Raw genomic sequence first — 25,156 nt, forward strand, 5'->3', positions numbered from 1 at the left:
TCGCCTACGATTGTTTCCGGGTAAGTTGCGTTCCAAATGGGTTGGTCCTTTTATTGTCACTAATGTTTTCCCTCATGGTGCAGTGCAAATCAAGAGTGCAAGGACGCAGCAAGAATTCAAAGTGAATGGGCATCGATTGAAGCCTTATTACGAGATGTTTGAGGAACATGTCGTGGAGGAGGTACCCCTCCATGCCGTGGCACCTAGTCAAGCCTAAACGGAGGTACCGTCCGGCTAGAAGACGTTAAAGCAAGCGCTTCGTGGGAGGCAACCCATGCATTCGACAAAGGAAGACCTAGAGAGTACTCCATGATGTGAAAATTATGTTGACACTCAAATTAACCCTCTTTTTATCAATTGTAGCAAAGTATGTAAGTAGGGATCGTTCTAAACCGGGGATTAGGAGGGATTGCAAAATCACTTGAAAACTGACTCAAATACGTAAAAACAAGTTTAAAACACTAAACTAGACTCAAAGAATGCAAAACTAAACTTTAAAACACCAAAACAAACCAAAAGACTCAAAATAGCCCAAAAACACTCAAAACTGCCTTAAAACCACAATCTGGGCAGTTTTGAACACTAGACACAAACTTGGACGAAAATTGGTTTTAACTTGACCTAAGACACTTAAAAACACAAACTAAAGTGATGTCTAACTATTATGACTCAACTAAGAAAAGGGGGATTGATTTTGGACGAATTTAACTTTGAAAACAGAAACTTTGAAAACAAACTTTGACAAAAACGTTTTGATGAAAATTAAGATGGTGAAAGGCTAGTTAGAAGGTTCCTTCTCCACACATGAAACATATGCATACGACTCGATTTCCAATTACTTTTTCAATAAACCATGAATGACAATGCCCCAAATTAACTAGATTGACCAATTAATTCTCAGATTTCCCTAGATTCATTGAATTGAATGGGATACGCATTACAACCAAATTATTCTTATCAAGGACCCTAACTATGGAATACGCATGATAGAGACACATATCAAAGATCATTAAGTTCAATGGAAATCATAAGCATTGACGAGGCATTCATAACTATGGGATACGCATGTTACTCTTGCCTAGGATTTACTTAACACAATCGTGACTAGCGACTTTTACTACTTATGAATATAAGTTAATAACGATTAGGTGAAATTCCCTTATACTCTAGCATCAAATTAATGCATGCGAACTAAGTATGCATCCTTAATTAACACACAAGAACAAGTTATCAATCAAATAGATAAGTAAACCACATTCACGATTCATGAAATCATAATTGGAAGAAATCAAGTCATATAAAACATATGATCATGGCTTTGAATTCCCTTCTAACTATAAAGAAATTAGTTCCTCATGTTCGCAAATAAACAAAGATAAATAAATTTAAACATTGAAACAAAGATAGAAAACACCTAGAAACGCTCCGACAATCCAACGTCTTGAATGGCATACACGGCTCCAAGTTGTCTTCCTTCTTCTCCTTGCAAACTCACGGCACAATGAGGGATGATTGGTGAATGGTGTAGTGAAAATCTGGTAGAGGGTGGTGAATGAATAGGTGCGGCAATGGGTTGTATATATAGGCTGAAAATTCACATTCCTAGGTAGCAAAGGACAAGGTTTTAAAGGCCTAAATTGCATAGGATAATAACATCCAATCCTATAAGGAAAACAAGTCAAAAACCCAAAGGGATTGGGAGATAATGTGCAGCAGAAAGAGTGTGAAATGATAAGGCTTCTAGAAACCAAAATCCTAAAGGAAATAAGGTAGAAAATTCGGCACAAAGTTAGGGTTCTAGAAGGATAATACAAGGCAGATTTTTAGGGGTTTCTAGAAAGGTTCTAGGCGCCCTTTTGTGTAGGATAAGGTTAGGTCTTCTAGAAATCCCATTTTAAGCATCCTAATCTAGTTAGAAACCCCCCTAATTGGCTGAAATGTGGATAGTTTAGGATAAGGATAAGATAGGATAGGATGAGGTTTATTTGAATAAGATAAGCTAAGATAAGGTTATGGATGAGGTTTTGGATAAGATACCTTATCTTGAGCTGATTCTTTGGCTTTAATTCTTCTTCTTCATGTAGGAAACCTTGCTTGAGTAGGAAACTTCATACATCTAGGAATCCATCTTCAATTAGGACTCCTATATTGATTAGGAATCCTTCATTCATTTAGGAATCCTTCATTCAAGCCATTTCCTTCTTCAACTAGGTAACTTTGTATCTTCAATTCTTCAACTTTGAAACGCCTTCTTAGCTTCACCAATTCCTCAAATTCGTCCATCCCTTGTGCTTCATGTGCATGAACTCCATTTTAGCCCAATTTTGCTCCAAAATGCTCCAAATTGCATCCTTTTGCTCACTTTGTATCTAAAACCTGAAAACACATGAAAATAGCTTAAAAGACTAACTTAACTAAGAAAACACAACATAAATGCATAAGAACTAACTAACTAAGGCGCATAAATATGCTCCTATCAAATTCCCCCACACTTAGCTTTTGCTAGTCCTCGAGCAAAACAATGAAACAAAACATAACCTAAACCTTCCAACAATCGCCTCAGGGATTCCCAATGGTACATGACACGCCAAAGATTACTACTCACATAGATTTTAGCCATCTTTACACTTAAGCACATACTTAATCATAGTCATCAATTACTAGCTCACATTTAATCAATTAAAACAATGTTTTGAATGTAGTAACATGCCTTAGAGAATTTGCTCAATTCCTTACTAGATATGCACTCTTTTTTCACTTAGATTTTCTGACTACACACCCTACACTAGTTATATGTGAGAAGATTGATGTAAATATGAAAACTAATGCTCACATATGTTATGACAATAAAAGCATTTTCTGGAATTATGAATGTATGTATACGATCTCATGAATGGAATGCTACTACTTAGATGCGAGATCCAGGGATATCATATGCTCATACCAACTCCAAACTCCACATATTGAAACACATAACAATCAAGATAGAAGCAAAGGGTTGTAACGGGGCTAAGGTATTGGCTAACAAAGAAAGGTAAGGATAAACAAATATTCTTAAAGAATAATAAGCAAAGTAATGAAATTGATACTTAGAATTCACTTTTGCATGCGAAAATCAATGTTTAAACTCAAGGGGAAGATTCATACAACACTTAGGGTCTAATTCAACTTTTTGGACCCTTGCTTCAACAACCAACAACTTAGAGCTCATTTTATGCTCTTTCAACTCCTTTTCATACTTTTCACACTTTTTTCTTTTTTTTTCTTTCTTTTTCTACGAATTTTCTTTCTTTTTTTCTTTTCTTTTGTTTTTCTTTGTCTAACCCGTGCCCTCCTTACTTCTTTTGGCACACAAACTTTCCCTTCCCCCACACTTAGTTTTCTGCACACATTGATCAAAAGGAATTCCCTCTAAGTCATGCTTTATTATCTTTTAAGAACAAGGGTATGGATAGTCCTACTCTAGGCTAGGTACGGATAATGTGGCTAACAACAAAAATAGGCTAAATAAGGCTCAAAGGGGTTAATCCTACAAAAACAAATGCATGGGTTGAAGGCTTTTTGGCTATGGTGGTAACTACTAAACAACTTCATCTTGTTATATGTTATGCACTCAATTTTAAGCTTTGAATGAAATGGGTATGAATTCTAATATTTGGATCTATAATGATGATACGCCTTCTAAGTAGCAACCAAGCAAAGAATGATGAGATCATGCAACGACTTTAGAAACCAACAATTCCACAGATTTTAACTCTCCAAATAAACGTTTAGGCTCAAGTCTCACAAGGTTGTAGCGTTAGTTTGAGTTACTTCCTTCAAGCATGTTACAAAAACTGATTTTTTTTTTCTTTGTGATTATATGTGAATTCGTAAACAACAACGATGACCAAGCATAAACAAAAGAGCATATCAAACTTCCATCCATGTTTGTAACTTTCTTTAACGGTCATGCAATTAAAAACCAAATCCTCATCATTGTGTTGGAAGGTACTCTAAGACACAAACACACAAAAACAACTTTTAAAAATGACTCTTTTTGGGTTTTTTCAAAACTTTTTCTATTTTGTTCTTGAATTTTCGGATTTTCTGGTAAAGCCACATAAAAACACATCAAAACTTTCTAAAAACACTTAAAAACAATGAAAAACAACCTTTGAAATGTTAGGTGATAAAATCCTACGAATTTGACACAAAAATACTTTGTTTACCCCCCCACACTTAAACCAAACATTGTCCTCAATGTTTCAAACATAGACTCACAAAAACAAGCAAATAACACAACTAGCAAACATGACAAATATGGCAAAGTAAAAGCAATAAAGAGTAGGGTTTAGAAACGCAAATCTGATTATAATGCCGGAGCCGCCTAGGTCCTCTTTATTTGCATGGGTTGCCTCCCAAGAAGCGCTTGCTTTAACGTCTTCCAGCCGGACGATTCTTCCAATCAAGCTTGAATAGGGCCCACGGGTTGGAGATTGACTTCCTCCACGGTCTCCTCCTCAAAAGGTGTGAAATATGGCTTCAAACGATGTCCATTGACTTTGAACTCTTGTTGCGTCTTCAAACTTTGAATTTGAACTGCACCATGCGGAAAAACATTAGTAACAATAAAAGGTCCAATCCACTTAGAACGCAACTTACCTGGAAATAACCGAAGGCGAGAATTGAAAAGTAGCACTTTCTGCCCGATAGAGAACGTCTTGCTCCGAATCATCCTGTCATGGAAGGCCTTCGTTTTCTCCTTGTAAATACAAGAGTTCTCGTAAGCTTCATTCCTAACTTCCTCAAGCTCATTCAATTGAAGTTTCCTATGAAGACCTGCGGCATCAATGTCCATATTAAAGGTTTTGATGGCCCAATGTGCTTTATGCTCCAATTCAACCGGAAGATGGCATGGTTTCCCATAAATGAGCCGAAATGGGGACATTCCAATTGGTGTTTTGTAGGCCGTGCGATACGCCCACAATGCATCATTCAAGCGCAAGCTCCAATCTTTCCGGTTTGGCCCTACGGTCTTCTCCAAAATCTGCTTGATTTCTCTATTGGACACCTCCGCTTGTCCACTTGTTTGAGGATGATAAGGTGTTGCCACCTTATGCGTGACACCATATTTCTTGAGTAGCGCTTCAATGGTGCGATTGCAGAAATGAGAGCCCCCATCACTTATAAGTACCCGCGGCATTCCGAACCTTGCAAAAATGTTAGTCTTAACAAAATCTGCAACCACTTTAGAATCATTAGTACGGGTGGCTCTTGCTTCCACCCATTTCGAAACATAATCAACCGCAAGTAGAATATAAACAAAACCATGAGATGAAGGAAAGGGACCCATGAAATCTATGCCCCACACATCAAAAATTTCAACATTAAAGATGGGACTTTGCGGCATTTGGTCTTTTGGTCCTATACTTCCAGTTCGTTGACAACGATCACATGCCATGCAAATAGTTCTAGCATCCTTAAAGATAGTAGGCCAATAAAAACCACATTCAAGTACTTTACGTGCAGTCCTTTGAGTGCCAAAGTGACCTCCGCATGCATAAGTGTGACAAAAGTTTAAAATAGATTGAAATTCAGAATCATGCACACACCTACGAATGATTTGATCAGAGCAATATTTCCATAAATACGGATCATCCCACACATAATTTCGTGCATCATACTTAAGTTTATCACGTTGGTTTTTATTGAACTCACTTGGGATGACTTTAGATGCTAAATAATTAACTAAATCCGCATACCATGGCATACTAACCTCAATGGACATCAATTGCTCGTCCGGGAATGTCTCTGGGATCGGCACAACCTCTTCTTCATGCACCAAACGGCTCAAGTGGTCAGCCACAACGTTCTCACTTCCTTTCTTGTCTCGGATTTCGATATCGAACTCTTGGAGAAGAAGCATCCATCGAATAAGCCTTGGTTTAGCCTCCTTCTTTGTGAGCAAGTACTTCAACGCTGCATGATCAGTGTAAATTATGACTTTAGTACCAAGTAAATACGAACGAAACTTATCTAAAGCAAAAACAACGGCGAGAAGTTCTTTTTCCGTTGTGGAATAGTTCAACTGAGCATCGTTCAAGGTCCGAGAGGCATAATAGATGACGTGTGGCTGTTTGTCCTTCCTTTGTCCCAAAACAGCGCCTAGAGCATAATCAGATGCATCGCACATAAGCTCGAAGGGAATGCTCCAATCTGGTGGCCGAATGATGGGGGCCGAAGTTAGCATCTCTTTGAGGTGCTTGAATGCCTTTTCACACTCCTCGTTGAAATCGAAGGTCACATCCTTTTGGAGAAGTCGGCATAGGGGTGTGGAAATCTTCGAAAAATCCTTGATGAATCGCCTATAGAATCCTGCATGGCCCAAAAAAGAACGAACCTCTCTAATCGAAGTTGGAGAGGGTAAGTAGCGTACAAGATCTATTTTTGATTTATCAACTTCAATTCCCCTTTCAGAAACGATATGCCCTAAAACGATGCCTTGTTTTACCATAAAGTGACACTTTTCCCAATTTAAAACAAGGTTCGTTTCAACGCATCGTTTTAAGATTAATGTGAGATTTTCCAAGCACCCATCAAACGAATCGCCAAAGACACTAAAATCATCCATGAATACTTCAATAATCTTCTCAATGAAATCGGAAAAGATACTTACCATACATCGTTGGAACGTGGCCGGTGCATTGCATAATCCGAATGGCATGCGTCGGTAAGCAAAAGTACCAAATGGGCATGTGAAGGTGGTCTTTTCTTGGTCGTCCGGAGCTATGACAATTTGATTGTATCCCGAATAACCGTCAAGAAAACAATAAAAAGAATGACCGGCTAACCTTTCTAACATTTGATCGATGAATGGTAGTGGAAAATGATCCTTCCTTGTGGTGTTGTTGAGCTTCCTATAGTCAATGCACACTCTCCAACCTGTTTGAATACGGGTTGGCACAAGCTCATCCTCGGCATTCTTCACCACAGTAACTCCGGACTTCTTCGGGACAACTTGAACCGGTGAGACCCAACGGCTATCCGAAATTGGATAAATCACTCCACAATCGAGAAGCTTTATAATCTCCTTTTTCACGACTTCCATCATCGGAGGGTTGAGCCGGCGTTGAGCCTCTCGAGTTGGTTTAGCCCCCTCCTCTAGAAATATGCGATGCATGCATGTTGTAGGGCTAATTCCCTTAATATCGGCCAATGTCCATCCAATGGCTGTTTTATGCTCCTTCAACACCCGAATCAACTTTTCTTCCTCTAATGCCGTGAGTGATGAAGAGACAATGACGGGCAACGTCTCTTCATCTCCCAAGAATACATACTTTAAATGATCCGGCAACGGTTTAAGCTCAAGAACGGGGGCCTGAATCACAGAAGGTAACAACGTATTAGTGGAAACGGGAATTGGAATTGGGTTAGAAGGCTTACCACGATGTTGGGGACATGATTCCAAGGCCGCCACAAGCTCGGCATGCTCCTCCTTAGGTACGGCCAGATTGGGCTTCATGCCAAGTCCTTGTGCAATCGTCGTTTCAAGGGGATCGTCTTCCAACATATCAAGATAATCCTGCGCCAGTTCATCCAATATATCAATAGAAAAGCAAGAATGATCATCTTTAGGAAATTTCATAGCTTCAGAAATGTTAAAGTTAATAATCTCCCCATCAAATTCCATTGTCAACGTCCCTTTGAAAACATCGATCTTGGTGCGTGCTGTTTTCATGAAAGGCCTCCCAAGTAGAATCGGCAATGGGGTGACATTTGGTGAGTCCTCCATCTCTAAGACATAGAAATCCGCTGGAAATATCAAGTTATCCACCTGCACCAACACATCTTCCAAAACTCCTTTCGGATATGCATTAGAACGATCGGCTAATTGAATTATAACACCATCGTTTTTAAGTTCTCCTAAGTTCATGGATGCATATATTGAGTATGGCATGACGTTAATTGAAGCTCCTAAATCTAACATAGCATGTTCAAATTTAGTATTGCCTATAACGCATGGAATTGTAAAACTTCCCGGATCTTTGCATTTAGGGGGTAGTTTTCTTTGCAAAACAGCGGAAACATTCTCACTTACCTGGACCACCTCTTTGTTCGAAATTCTCCTTCTTGTTATGCATAGTTCCTTCAAAAACTTGGCGTATCTAGGTACTTGCTTAATTGCGTCAAGAAGAGGTATATTGACTTGCACTTTCCGAAATGTCTCCAAAATGTCTTTCTCGTTCTCCTCCTTCTTGGATTGCTTCAACCTGCCAGGAAAAGGCACGTTTAGTGGAATAGAACTAGGAGAAGTTGGAATTGAACTTACCTTGGCCGAATTATATGGATTGGAAGTGCAAGATGGCTGCGGCAAAGGTGGTTCCTCCTTTGTCGTGGGTTTTGCTTGTGTGTCTTCCTCAAACTGCAACTTTTCATCCTCTTCATGACTTGCTTTGGATGCTTGGGGTTCAGTTCCAACTTGTTTGCCACTCCTCAATGTAATTGCTTTGGCGGTTTCGAATCCCCCTTTTGGATTTGCAACGGTTGAACTAGGGAGTCTTCCTTGGTCTCGAAACTGTCCCATAAACTCGGCAATTTGCCCCACTTGCTTCTCCAATTCGTCCACTTTCTTGTCCCTATTCTGCATGCCCTGCGCCATAGAAGTTAGTAAATTAAAAATTTGATCATTATCAATAGAAGAACCTGATTTTTGGGCGGGTTGTGCTTGGGTTTGATTTGGTGCAAACGACTTTTGATAGAAACCCGGGGGTTGTTGCCTAAACGTGCTTTGTTGTTGGCCTTGTTGGGGTTCTCGCCATTTGAAATTCGGATGATCACGCCAACCGGGATTGTAGGTGTTAGAAAAGGGATCATTCCTTTGTTGGTATTGTTGCCCAAAGCCCACGGCATTGAGGGTCTCCCACCCTCCATTCTCAATCAATTGTGGGCACTTGTCCGTAGGATGTCCTTGCATGGAACACACGCCACACGCACTTACATTTTGAACTTTTGGCCCTTCCACAACCTGAGAAAGCAAAGTAGTAAGGTTAGCCATTTGATTTTGAAGTTCGGTTATGGCACTTACCTCATTCACTTGGTGTTGCCGTGGGGTGCCTCTTTGTCCAACACCTTCGTATTGTTGAGCGTTCAACGCTCGATTGGCAATCAAAGTCTTTGCTGCCGTGGGGGTCTTGTCCACCAAGGCTCCTCCCGCCGAAGCATCTAGCATTTGTCGTTCGATTGGTAGAAGTCCCTCGTAGAAGTATTGTAGAAGAAGCTCCTCCTTCATTTGATGCTGTGGACAAGAAGCAACAAGAGATTTAAAACGTTCATAATATGTAGGAAAAGACTCACCTTCTTCTTGTTGAATTCCACTTATCCTTTTTCGTAGGAGGATGACTCGAGAAGTTGGGAAAAACTTCTCCAAGAAAGCTCGTTTCATGCTCTCCCAAGATGTGACCGTTCCGGGAGCTAATTCATACAACCAATCTTTCGCCTTTTCCATGAGAGAAAAGGGAAAAGCCTTCATCTTCAATATACTCCCGTCGACATTGATTGGAGTCATGCTTGAACACACTACCTCGAATTCTTTCAAGTGCTTGTTAGGATCCTCCATGGACAACCCATGGTACTTCGGAATATGGTGGAGCAAACTCGACTTTAACTCAAATTCTTCGGTCTTTCCTTGGGCAGCCGCCGGATATTGAATACATAGAGGTGCGGCATTGTCCAATCCCGAAGCCGAGAGCTCCTTGATTGTACGATTGTCTTGTGCCATGACTGTCTCAACTTCACCCACTTGAGCCGTGGGTTCCTCTTCCTCAATCTCAACTTCGGCTTCCGAATTTGAACTTGATTCACTAGGTTCTGGATTCTTCCTCTTTCGTCTCAACTCTCGTTCAAAATCGTCGTCAAAGTCCAAGATGTGTTCACGAACCGGATGAGAGCTCCGAGTCATAAACTAGTACCTAAAAACAAGAAACAAAAACAAAGTAAAAATCTGGACTCAATTAAAACAAATTGAAATAAAACAATCCAAGGGATTAGCAACTTTGCTAATCCCCGGCAACGGCGCCAAAATTTGATGTGAAAATTATGTTGACACTCAAATTAACCCTCTTTTTATCAATTGTAGCAAAGTATGTAAGTAGGGATCGTTCTAAACCGGGGATTAGGAGGGATTGCAAAATCACTTGAAAACTGACTCAAATACGTAAAAACAAGTTTAAAACACTAAACTAGACTCAAAGAATGCAAAACTAAACTTTAAAACACCAAAACAAACCAAAAGACTCAAAATAGCCCAAAAACACTCAAAACTGCCTTAAAACCACAATCTGGGCAGTTTTGAACACTAGACACAAACTTGGACGAAAATTGGTTTTAACTTGACCTAAGACACTTAAAAACACAAACTAAAGTGATGTCTAACTATTATGACTCAACTAAGAAAAGGGGGATTGATTTTGGACGAATTTAACTTTGAAAACAGAAACTTTGAAAACAAACTTTGACAAAAACGTTTTGATGAAAATTAAGATGGTGAAAGGCTAGTTAGAAGGTTCCTTCTCCACACATGAAACATATGCATACGACTCGATTTCCAATTACTTTTTCAATAAACCATGAATGACAATGCCCCAAATTAACTAGATTGACCAATTAATTCTCAGATTTCCCTAGATTCATTGAATTGAATGGGATACGCATTACAACCAAATTATTCTTATCAAGGACCCTAACTATGGAATACGCATGATAGAGACACATATCAAAGATCATTAAGTTCAATGGAAATCATAAGCATTGACGAGGCATTCATAACTATGGGATACGCATGTTACTCTTGCCTAGGATTTACTTAACACAATCGTGACTAGCGACTTTTACTACTTATGAATATAAGTTAATAACGATTAGGTGAAATTCCCTTATACTCTAGCATCAAATTAATGCATGCGAACTAAGTATGCATCCTTAATTAACACACAAGAACAAGTTATCAATCAAATAGATAAGTAAACCACATTCACGATTCATGAAATCATAATTGGAAGAAATCAAGTCATATAAAACATATGATCATGGCTTTGAATTCCCTTCTAACTATAAAGAAATTAGTTCCTCATGTTCGCAAATAAACAAAGATAAATAAATTTAAACATTGAAACAAAGATAGAAAACACCTAGAAACGCTCCGACAATCCAACGTCTTGAATGGCATACACGGCTCCAAGTTGTCTTCCTTCTTCTCCTTGCAAACTCACGGCACAATGAGGGATGATTGGTGAATGGTGTAGTGAAAATCTGGTAGAGGGTGGTGAATGAATAGGTGCGGCAATGGGTTGTATATATAGGCTGAAAATTCACATTCCTAGGTAGCAAAGGACAAGGTTTTAAAGGCCTAAATTGCATAGGATAATAACATCCAATCCTATAAGGAAAACAAGTCAAAAACCCAAAGGGATTGGGAGATAATGTGCAGCAGAAAGAGTGTGAAATGATAAGGCTTCTAGAAACCAAAATCCTAAAGGAAATAAGGTAGAAAATTCGGCACAAAGTTAGGGTTCTAGAAGGATAATACAAGGCAGATTTTTAGGGGTTTCTAGAAAGGTTCTAGGCGCCCTTTTGTGTAGGATAAGGTTAGGTCTTCTAGAAATCCCATTTTAAGCATCCTAATCTAGTTAGAAACCCCCCTAATTGGCTGAAATGTGGATAGTTTAGGATAAGGATAAGATAGGATAGGATGAGGTTTATTTGAATAAGATAAGCTAAGATAAGGTTATGGATGAGGTTTTGGATAAGATACCTTATCTTGAGCTGATTCTTTGGCTTTAATTCTTCTTCTTCATGTAGGAAACCTTGCTTGAGTAGGAAACTTCATACATCTAGGAATCCATCTTCAATTAGGACTCCTATATTGATTAGGAATCCTTCATTCATTTAGGAATCCTTCATTCAAGCCATTTCCTTCTTCAACTAGGTAACTTTGTATCTTCAATTCTTCAACTTTGAAACGCCTTCTTAGCTTCACCAATTCCTCAAATTCGTCCATCCCTTGTGCTTCATGTGCATGAACTCCATTTTAGCCCAATTTTGCTCCAAAATGCTCCAAATTGCATCCTTTTGCTCACTTTGTATCTAAAACCTGAAAACACATGAAAATAGCTTAAAAGACTAACTTAACTAAGAAAACACAACATAAATGCATAAGAACTAACTAACTAAGGCGCATAAATAGCTTAAAAGACTAACTTTGTATCTAAAACCTGAAAACACATGAAAATAGCTTAAAAGACTAACTCAACTCTTTCTTCAATTTTTCTTTTTGCACGAAATTTTTTTTTTTTTTTTTTTTCTTTTCTTTTCTTTGCCGTGCCTATGGCACACAATTCCTCATGAAAATCACTTCCCCCACACTTATTTTCTGCCAACATAAATCAAAAGGAATTCAATTTGAATCATGCTTTACTATGCTTCAAGAACAAGGGTCTGGATAGTCCTACTCTAGGCTAGGTGAGGGTAATGTGGGTTAACAAAGAAAAGGCTAAACAAGGCTCAACGGGGTTAAAATTAAACATATAATGGAGTAGGGCACACTGCTTTTTGGCTAAGGTGGTGGTCACTACACAACTTCATCTTGAATATGTGTTATGCAATTCAATGACATGCTTTGAATGAAATGGGCATGAGTTCTAGCATTTGGAACTAAATGATGAAACGCCTTCTAAGTAGTAACCAAGCAAAGAATAATGAGATCATGCAACGACTTAGAAAACAAAGAATGCACAGATTTTAACTCTCCAAATAAACGTTTAGGCTCAAGTCTCACAAGGTTGTAGCGTTAGTTTGAGTTCCTTCCTTCAAGCATGTTACAAAAACTGATTTTTTCTTTTATGATTGCATGTGAATTCATAAGTTATAACCACAACTAAGCATACACAAAGAGTAAATCAAACTTTCATCCATGTTAATCACTCTCTTTAACAGCCATGTAATTACAAACCGAATCCTCATCATTGTGTTGGAAGGTACCCTAAGACACAAACAAACACACAAAAACAACTCTTTTTGGGTTTTTAAAACAAATTTTTCAAATTTTTATGTAATTTTCGGATTTTTACTTCAAAACACATTAAAACACATCAAAACTGCTCAAAAACACTTAAAAACAGCAAGGAACAAGTCTTCAAGTTTAGGGTGATAAAATCCCACGAATTTGCATCTAAAACACTTAGTTACCCCCCCACACTTAAATCAAACATTGTCCTCAATGTTTCAAGCATAAAATCACACTAAACAAAAAGAAACACACAAACAGCAACTAAAACAACTAAATAGGCAGATTCGAAATAAATAACAAAGGGAAGAGTTTAGGAACGCAAATCTGGAATTGGAGTGATTCCTTGGTCTCCCTTTGTTGAATTGCATGGGTTGCCTCCCAAGTAGCGCTTTCTTTTACGTCTTGCAGCCGGACGAAAAACACAATCATGCCCCATTGGAGCCCACGGCACTCTCATACATTGCATCTTTGAACGGTAATGGATAGTGATGTTCGTTGATGGGTGCGTTGTGTTGCCTAAGGTTCACGTACATGCGCCCACCATCGGGGATTTGCTTGGGTACCTGCACCATAGAAGGGAACCACCTCTTAATTTTAATGGGAATTGGATTTGGACTAGGTGCCTTACCTTGGTGTTGTGATGAAGTGGCAGCAACATGAACTGTTTTCCTCATGGTATTCTCGGCCACATGGGGTATCTTAAGGGCAGTGGCCGTGGGGTCCTCATGCTCCACTCCAATTCCCTCATCTTGCATGGTTCTTGAAGCAACCTTTGTGTTAGGGGCTGAATGATCCGTCCCTATCTTTTCTATCGTATCAATAACACAACAAGAACGAACAACGTTAGGAGTCTCAATGGATTCAGGAATTTTAAAACAAATCATATCACCACCAAATGCCATAGTTACTTCTCCTTTGGCTACATCAATCTTGGTTTGAGCCGTTTTCATGAAAGGCCGTCCAAGGAGAATGGGCAATGAAGGAGCATGGTCCGATTCATCCATTTCGAGGACATAGAAATCCGCCGGGAAGACTAAATGATTAACCTGCACAAGAACATCTTCCAAAACTCCCTTTGGATAGGCGTTAGATCTATCAGCCAATTGTATTATTACACCATCCTGTTTAAGTGCTCCTAGATTCATAGATGCATAAACAGAATATGGCATAACATTAATAGATGCTCCTAAATCTAGCATGGCAGATTTGAAACGGGTATTACCAATGACACATGGAATTGTAAAGCTCCCCGGATCTTTGCATTTGGGGGGTAGTTTACGTTGCAAGATGGCGGAGACATTCTCGCTTACATGTACCACTTCTTTCTCCCGGGCACGTTTCTTTGTCGTACAAAGCTTCTTTAAACACTTGGCATACTTCGGGATTTGCTTTATGGCATCAAGGAGGGGAATGTTGACATGCACCTTTCTAAACGTCTCTAGAACATCTTTTTCCTCCTCTTCGTTCTTGGATTGCAAAAATCTACTAGGAAAGGGGACATTCAAAGGAAAAACATTAGTAGGACTTGAATTTAACACATTCTTACCCTTATTGGACAGATTTGCAGGTTTAGGGGCATTGGAGGCTTGCGGCAAAGGTGGAACCACCCTTGCTGTGGGTTGCTTTGATTCCTCCTCTTCCATTTGCAAAATTTCATCCTCGTTATGACCTGTTTTTGATGAAGAACCTGCCCCAACTTCTTTTCCACTCCTTAGCATGATTGCATTTGCGGTTTCAAAGCCTCCTTTTGGATTCGCAATGGTTGAACTAGGAAGCTTTCCTTGTTCTCTAAACTGCCCAACAAACTCGGCAATCTGCCCAATTTGTTTCTCAAGTTGATCCACCCTTTTGTCTTGGATTTGCATAGCCTTAGCTTGATCTTCCTGTCCATTAGACAACTTAGTTAGTATCTTAAGAAGTGCATCATTGTCAAGAGACGTACCTGAGGCACTTGGGCCGGATTGGGCTTGATTTTGGGGTGGGCCGTAGGTTTTGGGAAAGAACCCCGGGGGTTGTTGCCTAAAGCCTCCTTGGTTCTGAGGTTGCTGGGGCTCCCTCCATTTGAAGTTTGGATGGTCCCGCCACCCCGGATTATACGTGTTGGAGTATGGATCATGCCTTGACTGATTTTGGCTTTGAAACCCAATGGCATTCGCACTCTCCCATCCGCCATTCTCGATGAGTTGAGGACACTTTTCGGAGACATGTCCTTGGATAGAACATACGCCACACACCACAGGTCCTTGTATCTTCATTCCCTCGGCCATCTGTGAAACAATAGAAGTAAGATTAGCCAATTGTGAATGAAGATCGGAAGTTGAACTTACCTCATGTACTTGGTGCCGTGGGGTCACCTTTGGCCTACACCCTCGTACTGTTGAGCGTTCAACGCTCTATTAGCAATCAAGACCTTGGCAGCCATGGGTGTTTTGTCCACCAATGCTCCCCCCGCCGAAGCATCAAGCATTTGACGTTCTAGAGGTAGGAGACCCTCGTAGAAGTATTGCAAAAGCAACTCCTCCTTCATCTGATGCTGTGGACAAGAAGCAACAAGTGATTTAAATCGTTCATAATATGTAGGAAAAGACTCACCTTCTTCTTGCTGAATTCCGCTTATCTTTTTGCGTAGGAGGATGATGCGAGAAGTTGGAAAGAACTTCTCCAAGAACGCTCTCTTCATACTCTCCCAAGAAGTGACAGTGCCGGGAGCTAACTCATATAACCAATCCTTGGCTTTATCCATCAAAGAGAATGGAAAAGCCTTCATCTTCAAAATATTTCCGTCAACATTGACGGGAGTCATACTAGAGCAAACTACTTCAAATTCTTTCAAATGTTTGTTAGGATCTTCCATGGACAAGCCATGGTATTTAGGAATATGATGAAGTAAACTTGACTTTAATTCAAACTCATCCGTCTTACCTTGGGCAGCCATGGGGTATTGAATGCACAAGGGTGCGGCATTATCCAAACCCGAGGCGGAAAGCTCCTTGAGTGTACGATTGTCCATGGCCATGCCTTGGACTTCTTCAAATATCCCTGCCGTGGCTTCCTCCTCCTCTTCTTGTATGTTTTCTTCAAGGTCAGATTCGGAATTGAGTGGAGGTTGTTCTTGCTGATTTCTAGCTCTTCTCAACTTCCTCTCAAAATCGTCGTCAAAATCCAAGATGTTCGCACGAATCGGTTGAGAGCTTCTAGTCATACATTAGTACCTAAGAACAAGAAACAAAATTAGGTCAGAAACTTAAACAAGGTCAGAAACAAAGTGAAATAAAAAGAGAAAAAAAAACAATCCAAGGGATTAGCAAAATTGCTAATCCCCGACAACGGCGCCAAAATTTTGATGCGAAATATATTAAGCACACAAATTAAACCCTCTTTTTGTCAAATTGTAGTAAAGATGTAAGTAGGGATCGTTCTAGACCGGGGATTAGGAGGGATTGCTAAACACTTGGAACTGACTTAAAAACTCAAAAACAAAGTTTAAAACACTAAACTAGACTCAAAGAATGCAACACTAAAAGTTAAAATACTTAAACAAACCTACAAACCAAAACAGCAACTAGAAGGCTCAAAACTGCCTAAAACCACTTTCTGGGCAGTTTTGAGCACCTACACTAATTTGGACGAAATTTGATGAAAACTTGAATCAAAATACTTAGAAACACAAATCAAAACACTTTCTAACTAATCTAGGACTTCAAATTAAAGGGGGATTTGTTTTGGACGAAAATTTAACAGAAAACAGAAACTTAAAACTAAACAGGTTGTAAAAACGATTTTGGTGAAAAAGGATGGATAAAAGGCTAGTTAGGAAGTTCTTCTCCACACATGTCACACTTGCAAACAAAACGATTTTCAGTTGTTCTTCCAACAAATTATGAAACTCAACACCCCAAGTTAATTAGATACGCTTAAATTAACCTTCAAGTTCTCCTAATGTTAATGAATTGGATGGGAAAGCGCATACAACAATTCAAAGCATTCCTTAACGGTTCCTTATGTGATGAGCACAATAAAGATACAATCAAGAATCATGAAGCATAATGAGAACTATAAGTGTTGACGAGGCATTCGTTACTATGATGAGCATGAAACTAGTGCCAAGAATTCATTCAACGCGATCGGTTTCAAGCGACCTTCACTACTTGTGATTATAAGATTGTAACTATTAGGTGAAACTCCCTCATAATCTAGCATCATATTCATGCATGAAAACTAAGCGTGCACTCTCAATCAACATACACAAATAAATTATCAATCAAATAGATGAACGAATTGAATCCATAACTTATGAAATAACAACTGAATGTAATCGAATCAAATTGCAAGCATGGACATGGTTTCGAATCACTCCCCAACTAAGGGGGTTTAGTTCCTCATACTCACAACACAAAGTTTATTGAATTGAAACATCAAAGACATAAGAAAGATTACACCTAAAATGCCAAAGAAGTCCACTTTGAAATCTGCACAGAAAGCTCCTCTTTCTTCTTCTCCTTGCTGCGGCAGTGAGGGTTTAGGGGCTGTTTGGATGTGATTTCGGTTTAGGGATGGATTTGGGATGATATGGTGGTTCGGCAAAGGGTAAGGGAGGTGTATGGTGGTGCGGCAAAGTGGGGTAGGTTGCTGGAATGGATGGATTTTGGGTGATGGTGGCTGCGGCAAAAGGTGGGGAAAAGGAGAGAGGATTTTCTGATTTTTTGGAGAGGGGAATATCTATGCGGCTAGGGTGTAAGGGTGGTATATATAGGCACTTAGAAACCCTAATGAAATCAGATTTTTAACAATGGGCTAGGGTTAGGTGCGGCACTTAAGTGGACTAGGGTTTAGGGTTTGTAAAATAGGGCTTCTAGGTGGAAAGGTGCGGCTTGGGTTTAGGAGAAATGGACTAGGGTTTAACATGGCAGATTTTAGATGATTAGGCCCTAGGGTTCAGCATGGGTTGAAGGTCCACAAGGAAATTTGGTTTTAGGTCATCTAAAAGCCCAACGCCAAGAATAGAAACTCTCGAAAATGGAAACCTCCAAGAATAGAAACTTCCAACTTTTAGAAACTTTGGTTGCCAATTCCGATTTAGGAAAGATCGACCCAAAATGGAAACTTTTAGGCTTAGCTTTCCTACTTCAAGTAGGAAACCTCAAATCTTCAACTCTTCAATTCCATCCCAACCTTGCGTTCCAAGCATGTCCTTTTCAATTCAAGCTCACTTTTTGCTCCAAAAGCTCCAAATTGTATCATTTCATGTAATACGTCCGCTAAACCTGAAAACACAAGAAAGTAGCTTAAAAGACTACTTTAACAAAGAAAACATAACAAAAATGCATAAGAACTAGCTAACTAAGGCGCATAAATATGCTCCTATCACTTTTCCATTCTCACTTTTGGAAAAGGCGAAAGATTGGCTTTACGAGTTAGCACCCAGAACGGTTACATCTTGGGATAGTATGAAAAGAGCGTTCTTGGAGAAGTTTTTCCCAACTTCAAGAGTCATTCTCTTGAGGAAACGGATTAGTGGCATCCAACAAAACCCAGGTGAATTGTTTCCTTCTTATTATGAACGTTTTAAATCACTTGTTGCTTCTCGTCCACAGCATCAAATGAAGGAGGAGCTGCTCATTCAATATTTCTACGAAGGACTCCTTCCCATGGAACGCCAAATGCTTGATGCCTCGGCGGGAGGTGCGTTGGTGGATAAAACTCCGGGGGCTGCAAAAGTTCTAATTGCCAACCGAGCACATAATGCACAACAATACGAAGGTGTTGGACAAAGGGACCCCCCACGGCCACAAGTGAATGAGGTAAGTTCTATGCCCAAGATTCAATCCCAATTAGCTAACCTTACTTCTATTGTTTCTCAGTTAGCCGAGGGAATGAAGATTCATGGACCAAGTGTGTGTGGCGTGTGCTCGGTGCAAGGACATGCCAATGATCAATGCCCTCAATTGATTGAGAATGGGGGTTGAGAAGCTGCCAATGCCGTTGGTTTTGGGAACCAAAATCAACCACGCCATGATCCATACTCTAATTCTTACAATCCGGGGTGGAGGGACCATCCGAATTTCAAATGGCGGGATCCTCAACAACCCCAAGAACAAGGAGGATTTAGGCAGCAACCACCGGGCTTTTATACAAAGCCATTCGTCCCCAATCAAAACCAAGTACAAACCGCCCCACCAACCTCAGGTACGTCTTTGGATAATGATCAAGTTGTTAAGTTACTTACTACTTTGACGCAGGAAGTACAAACTCAAAATAAGGAGAGACAAATCCAAGACAAACGGGTGGACAACTTGGAGAAGCAGATGGGTCAAATTGCAGAGTTTATGGGGCAAATTAGAGAACAAGGCAGACTGCCTAGTTCAACCGTTGTGAACCCGAAAGGAGGATTTGAAACCGCTAAGGCCATCATGTTGAGAAGTGGTAAACAGGTTGGAGCGGACTCGAATATATCCAAATCAAGTCAAGACGAGGAGGACAAGTTGATGCAAGAGGAGGCACAAAGAGCAAAACCCACGGCCAAGGATGACCAATCCATGCCGCCACCCTCTAACCCTCCTAAATCGTCCTCAACCACCAAGGTAAGTCCAAATTCGACTTTTTCTAGTTCTATTCCACTAAATGTGCCCTTTCCTGGCAGGTTTAGGCAATCAAAGAAGGAAGAAGCTGAGAAGGACATTCTAGAGACCTTTCGGAAAGTTCAAGTCAATATCCCGCTCCTTGATGCGATTAAGCAAGTCCCGAGGTATGCTAAGTTTTTAAAAGAACTTTGTACAACAAGGAGAAGGATTTCGAACAAAGAGGTGGTTCAAGTAAGTGAAAATGTCTCTGCTGTGTTACAAAGGAAATTACCCCCTAAATGCAAAGATCCGGGTAGTTTTACAATTCCGTGCGTTATTGGTAATACTAAGTTTGAACAATGCATGTTAGACTTAGGGGCTTCGATTAATGTTATGCCATACTCTATTTATGCATCTATGAACTTAGGTGAGCTTAAAAATGATGGTGTTATAATTCAATTAGCCGATCGTTCTAATGCATATCCAAAGGGTGTTTTGGAAGATGTTTTGGTGCAGGTTGGTAACTTGATTTTTCCAGCGGATTTCTACGTGCTTGACATGGAGGATTCCCCCCATTCCACCCCGTTGCCGATTCTATTAGGGAGGCCCTTCATGAAAACAGCCCGCACCAAGATAGATGTGTTTAAAGGAACTTTAACGATGGAATTTGATGGGGAAGTCATTGATTTCAATCTTTCTGAAAGTATTAAATTTCCTAAGGACGATCATTCTTTCTTTTCTATTGATATAATTGATGATTTGGCGCAGGATTTTCTCGATTGTTTGGAGAGGGATACCCTTGAAACGACAATTGCACAAGGAATTGGGCAAAAATCTGGTTTTGCCGTGCCTAGAAGTGAGGAGGAGGCCGAGATAGTGGCTGCCCTTGAGTCACTACCTCAACACCATGGTAAGCCTTCTAATCCAATTTCAATTCCAGTTTCCACTAATAAGTTGTTACCCTCAGTGATTCAGGATATAATCAGATTGTCATAGCGCCGGATGACCAAGAAAAGACAACTTTCACATGCCCCTTTGGTACTTTTGCTTATCGTCGCATGCCTTTTGGTTTATGCAATGCTCCGGCCACATTTCAAAGGTGTATGGTAAGTATCTTTTCAGATTTTGTGGAAAAGATTATTGAGGTATTTATGGATGATTTCAGTGTGTTTGGTGATTCATTTGATGGATGTTTGGAAAATCTCACAATAATTTTGAAACGATGTGTAGAAACTAACCTAGTGCTTAATTGGGAAAAATGTCATTTTATGGTTAGACAAGGCATAGTTCTAGGGCATATTGTTTCAGAAAGAGGAATTGAAGTGGATAAATCGAAAATAGATCTTGTACGCTACTTACCCTCTCCTACTTCGGTTCGAGAGGTTCGTTCGTTTCTTGGTCATGCAGGATTTTATAGGCGATTTATCAAGGACTTCTCCAAGATCTCAAACCCTCTTTGTCGTCTCCTCCAGAAAGATGTGGCGTTTGACTTCAACAAGGAGTGTGAGAAGGCGTTCCATCACCTAAAGGACATGCTAACTTCGGCCCCTATCATAGTTCCACCGGATTGGAGCCTTCCTTTTGAGCTTATGTGCGACGCTTCCGATTATGCATTAGGAGCTGTTTTGGGGCAGAGGAATGACAAGAGGCCGCATGCTATCTATTATGCCTCTCGGACTTTAAATGATGCACAATTGAATTATTCCACCACTGAAAAAGAACTTCTAGCTGTTGTATTTGCTTTAGATAAATTCCGTTCTTATTTGCTTGGTACTAAAGTTATTATTTATACTGACCATGCAGCATTGAAGTATTTGTTCACCAAGAAGGAGGCCAAACCACGACTCATTCGTTGGATGCTTCTTCTCCAAGAGTTCGATATCGAAATCCGGGACAAGAAGGGAAGTGAAAACGTGGTGGCTGACCACTTGAGCCGTATGGTACATGAGGAGGATGCCGTACCTATCATGGAGACATTCCCAGATGAGCAACTGATGTCCGTCAAGGTAAGTGAACCGTGGTATGCTGATTTGGTGAATTATTTGGTGTCTAAACATATTCCTAGTGAATTACTTAAACACCAAGGTGATAAATTGAAGAAAGAGGCACGGTTTTATGTGTGGGATGACCCGTATCTTGATAGGAGCATATTTATGCGCCTTAGTTAGTTAGTTCTTATGCATTTATGTTGTGTTTTCTTAGTTAAGTTAGTCTTTTAAGCTATTTTCATGTGTTTTCAGGTTTTAGATACAAAGTGAGCAAAAGGATGCAATTTGGAGCATTTTGGAGCAAAATTGGGCTAAAATGGAGTTCATGCACATGAAGCACAAGGGATGGACGAATTTGAGGAATTGGTGAAGCTAAGAAGGCGTTTCAAAGTTGAAGAATTGAAGATACAAAGTTACCTAGTTGAAGAAGGAAATGGCTTGAATGAAGGATTCCTAAATGAATGAAGGATTCCTAATCAATATAGGAGTCCTAATTGAAGATGGATTCCTAGATGTATGAAGTTTCCTACTCAAGCAAGGTTTCCTACATGAAGAAGAAGAATTAAAGCCAAAGAATCAGCTCAAGATAAGGTATCTTATCCAAAACCTCATCCATAACCTTATCTTAGCTTATCTTATTCAAATAAACCTCATCCTATCCTATCTTATCCTTATCCTAAACTATCCACATTTCAGCCAATTAGGGGGGTTTCTAACTAGATTAGGATGCTTAAAATGGGATTTCTAGAAGACCTAACCTTATCCTACACAAAAGGGCGCCTAGAACCTTTCTAGAAACCCCTAAAAATCTGCCTTGTATTATCCTTCTAGAACCCTAACTTTGTGCCGAATTTTCTACCTTATTTCCTTTAGGATTTTGGTTTCTAGAAGCCTTATCATTTCACACTCTTTCTGCTGCACATTATCTCCCAATCCCTTTGGGTTTTTGACTTGTTTTCCTTATAGGATTGGATGTTATTATCCTATGCAATTTAGGCCTTTAAAACCTTGTCCTTTGCTACCTAGGAATGTGAATTTTCAGCCTATATATACAACCCATTGCCGCACCTATTCATTCACCACCCTCTACCAGATTTTCACTACACCATTCACCAATCATCCCTCATTGTGCCGTGAGTTTGCAAGGAGAAGAAGGAAGACAACTTGGAGCCGTGTATGCCATTCAAGACGTTGGATTGTCGGAGCGTTTCTAGGTGTTTTCTATCTTTGTTTCAATGTTTAAATTTATTTATCTTTGTTTATTTGCGAACATGAGGAACTAATTTCTTTATAGTTAGAAGGGAATTCAAAGCCATGATCATATGTTTTATATGACTTGATTTCTTCCAATTATGATTTCATGAATCGTGAATGTGGTTTACTTATCTATTTGATTGATAACTTGTTCTTGTGTGTTAATTAAGGATGCATACTTAGTTCGCATGCATTAATTTGATGCTAGAGTATAAGGGAATTTCACCTAATCGTTATTAACTTATATTCATAAGTAGTAAAAGTCGCTAGTCACGATTGTGTTAAGTAAATCCTAGGCAAGAGTAACATGCGTATCCCATAGTTATGAATGCCTCGTCAATGCTTATGATTTCCATTGAACTTAATGATCTTTGATATGTGTCTCTATCATGCGTATTCCATAGTTAGGGTCCTTGATAAGAATAATTTGGTTGTAATGCGTATCCCATTCAATTCAATGAATCTAGGGAAATCTGAGAATTAATTGGTCAATCTAGTTAATTTGGGGCATTGTCATTCATGGTTTATTGAAAAAGTAATTGGAAATCGAGTCGTATGCATATGTTTCATGTGTGGAGAAGGAACCTTCTAACTAGCCTTTCACCATCTTAATTTTCATCAAAACGTTTTTGTCAAAGTTTGTTTTCAAAGTTTCTGTTTTCAAAGTTAAATTCGTCCAAAATCAATCCCCCTTTTCTTAGTTGAGTCATAATAGTTAGACATCACTTTAGTTTGTGTTTTTAAGTGTCTTAGGTCAAGTTAAAACCAATTTTCGTCCAAGTTTGTGTCTAGTGTTCAAAACTGCCCAGATTGTGGTTTTAAGGCAGTTTTGAGTGTTTTTGGGCTATTTTGAGTCTTTTGGTTTGTTTTGGTGTTTTAAAGTTTAGTTTTGCATTCTTTGAGTCTAGTTTAGTGTTTTAAACTTGTTTTTACGTATTTGAGTCAGTTTTCAAGTGATTTTGCAATCCCTCCTAATCCCCGGTTTAGAACGATCCCTACTTACATACTTTGCTACAATTGATAAAAAGAGGGTTAATTTGAGTGTCAACATAATTTTCACATCATATCTATGGAAATATTGCCCTGACCAAGTTATACGTAGGTGTGTGCACGATTCTGAGTTTAATGCTATTCTAACATTTTGTCACACTTATGCTTGTGGGGGACACTTTGGCACTAATAGAACAGCACTTAAGGTATTAGAATGTGGTTTCTATTGGCCTACCATCTTTAGGGATGCTAGAACATTTTGCATGTCTTGTGATAGATGCCAAAGAACGGGCAATATAGGTCCTAAACAACAAATGCCGCAAACCCCCATTTTTAGTGTTGAAATATTTGATGTTTGGGGTATTGATTTTATGGGTCCCTTTCCTTCGTCACATGGATTTCTTTATATATTACTTGCTGTGGATTATGTGTCGAAGTGGGTTGATAGGAGCATATTTATGCGCCTTAGTTAGTTAGTTCTTATGCATTTTAGTTATGTTTTCTTAGTTTAAAGTAGTCTTTTAAGTTAGTTTCATGTGTTTTCAGGTTTTAAGAGCATATTACATAAAATGATGCAATTTGGAGCATTTGAGAGCAAAATTGAGCTGGAATGGAGTGTATGCTTATGGAGCACAAGGAATGGACGAGTTTGAAGGTCAAAGGATCTTAAGAAATGAAGAAATGAAAGTGAAGAACAAAGAATTCAGATTTGGAAACCAAAGTTTCTAAAGTTGGAAGTTTCTATTCTTGGAGGCTTCCATTTTCGAGAGTTTCTATTCTTGGCTTTGGGCTTTTAGATGACCTAAACCCTAATTCCTTGTGGACCCTAACCCAAGCCGCACCTAGGCCTCTAGAATATCTGATTTCCTTGCCTTGCAAGGCATTCTAGAAGGCCCATCTCTAAACCCTAACCCTAGCCGCACCTTAGGCCTTATTCCCACTAAAAATCTGATTGTTTTAACCTAATTTCTGGTGGATTTGGGCTTCTAGAAACCCTAATCTGATTACCCTAGGGTTTTGGATGCCTATATATACTCATTATAACCCTTAGATCAGATCATCATCTCCCATACACAATCATTCACGCCAGAAATCTGCCCTTGATTTCTGCCGCACCTTTCCATCACCAAAGTCCCAAAATTCTGCCCAAAATCATCCCTAGCCGTACTCCCATCAACCCTAAACCTTTCCATACCATTCCCCATCCATTCCCCATCCATTCTACACCACAAATAACCCCAAAAACCTGTTCTAAAGTTCTCTGCCGCAGCAAGGAGGAAGGAGAATTCGTTGATGAGCTTGCTGCCAAGTTGGAGCGT

At 39.5% G+C, this 25,156-nt stretch overlaps 1 protein-coding gene across 1 annotated transcript; it reads right to left on the reverse strand.

Annotated features, from left to right (window-relative positions):
* Positions 1-384: 384 nt before the first annotated feature.
* LOC139192950 (uncharacterized) lies at positions 385-12,208 on the reverse strand. Its single transcript, XM_070815882.1, has 2 exons — positions 11,169-12,208; positions 385-9,950 (listed from the first exon to the last, which is right to left on the reverse strand). Exon 2 carries the CDS (start codon positions 9,938-9,940, stop codon positions 4,448-4,450), a length of 5,493 nt encoding a protein of 1,830 aa, XP_070671983.1. The 5' UTR covers positions 9,941-9,950; positions 11,169-12,208; the 3' UTR covers positions 385-4,447.
* Positions 12,209-25,156: the final 12,948 nt, after the last annotated feature.

Source organism: Malus domestica, chromosome 16 (assembly GCF_042453785.1).
Source record: "Malus domestica chromosome 16, GDT2T_hap1".
In the NCBI taxonomy this organism is placed as follows: Eukaryota; Viridiplantae; Streptophyta; class Magnoliopsida; order Rosales; family Rosaceae; genus Malus; species Malus domestica.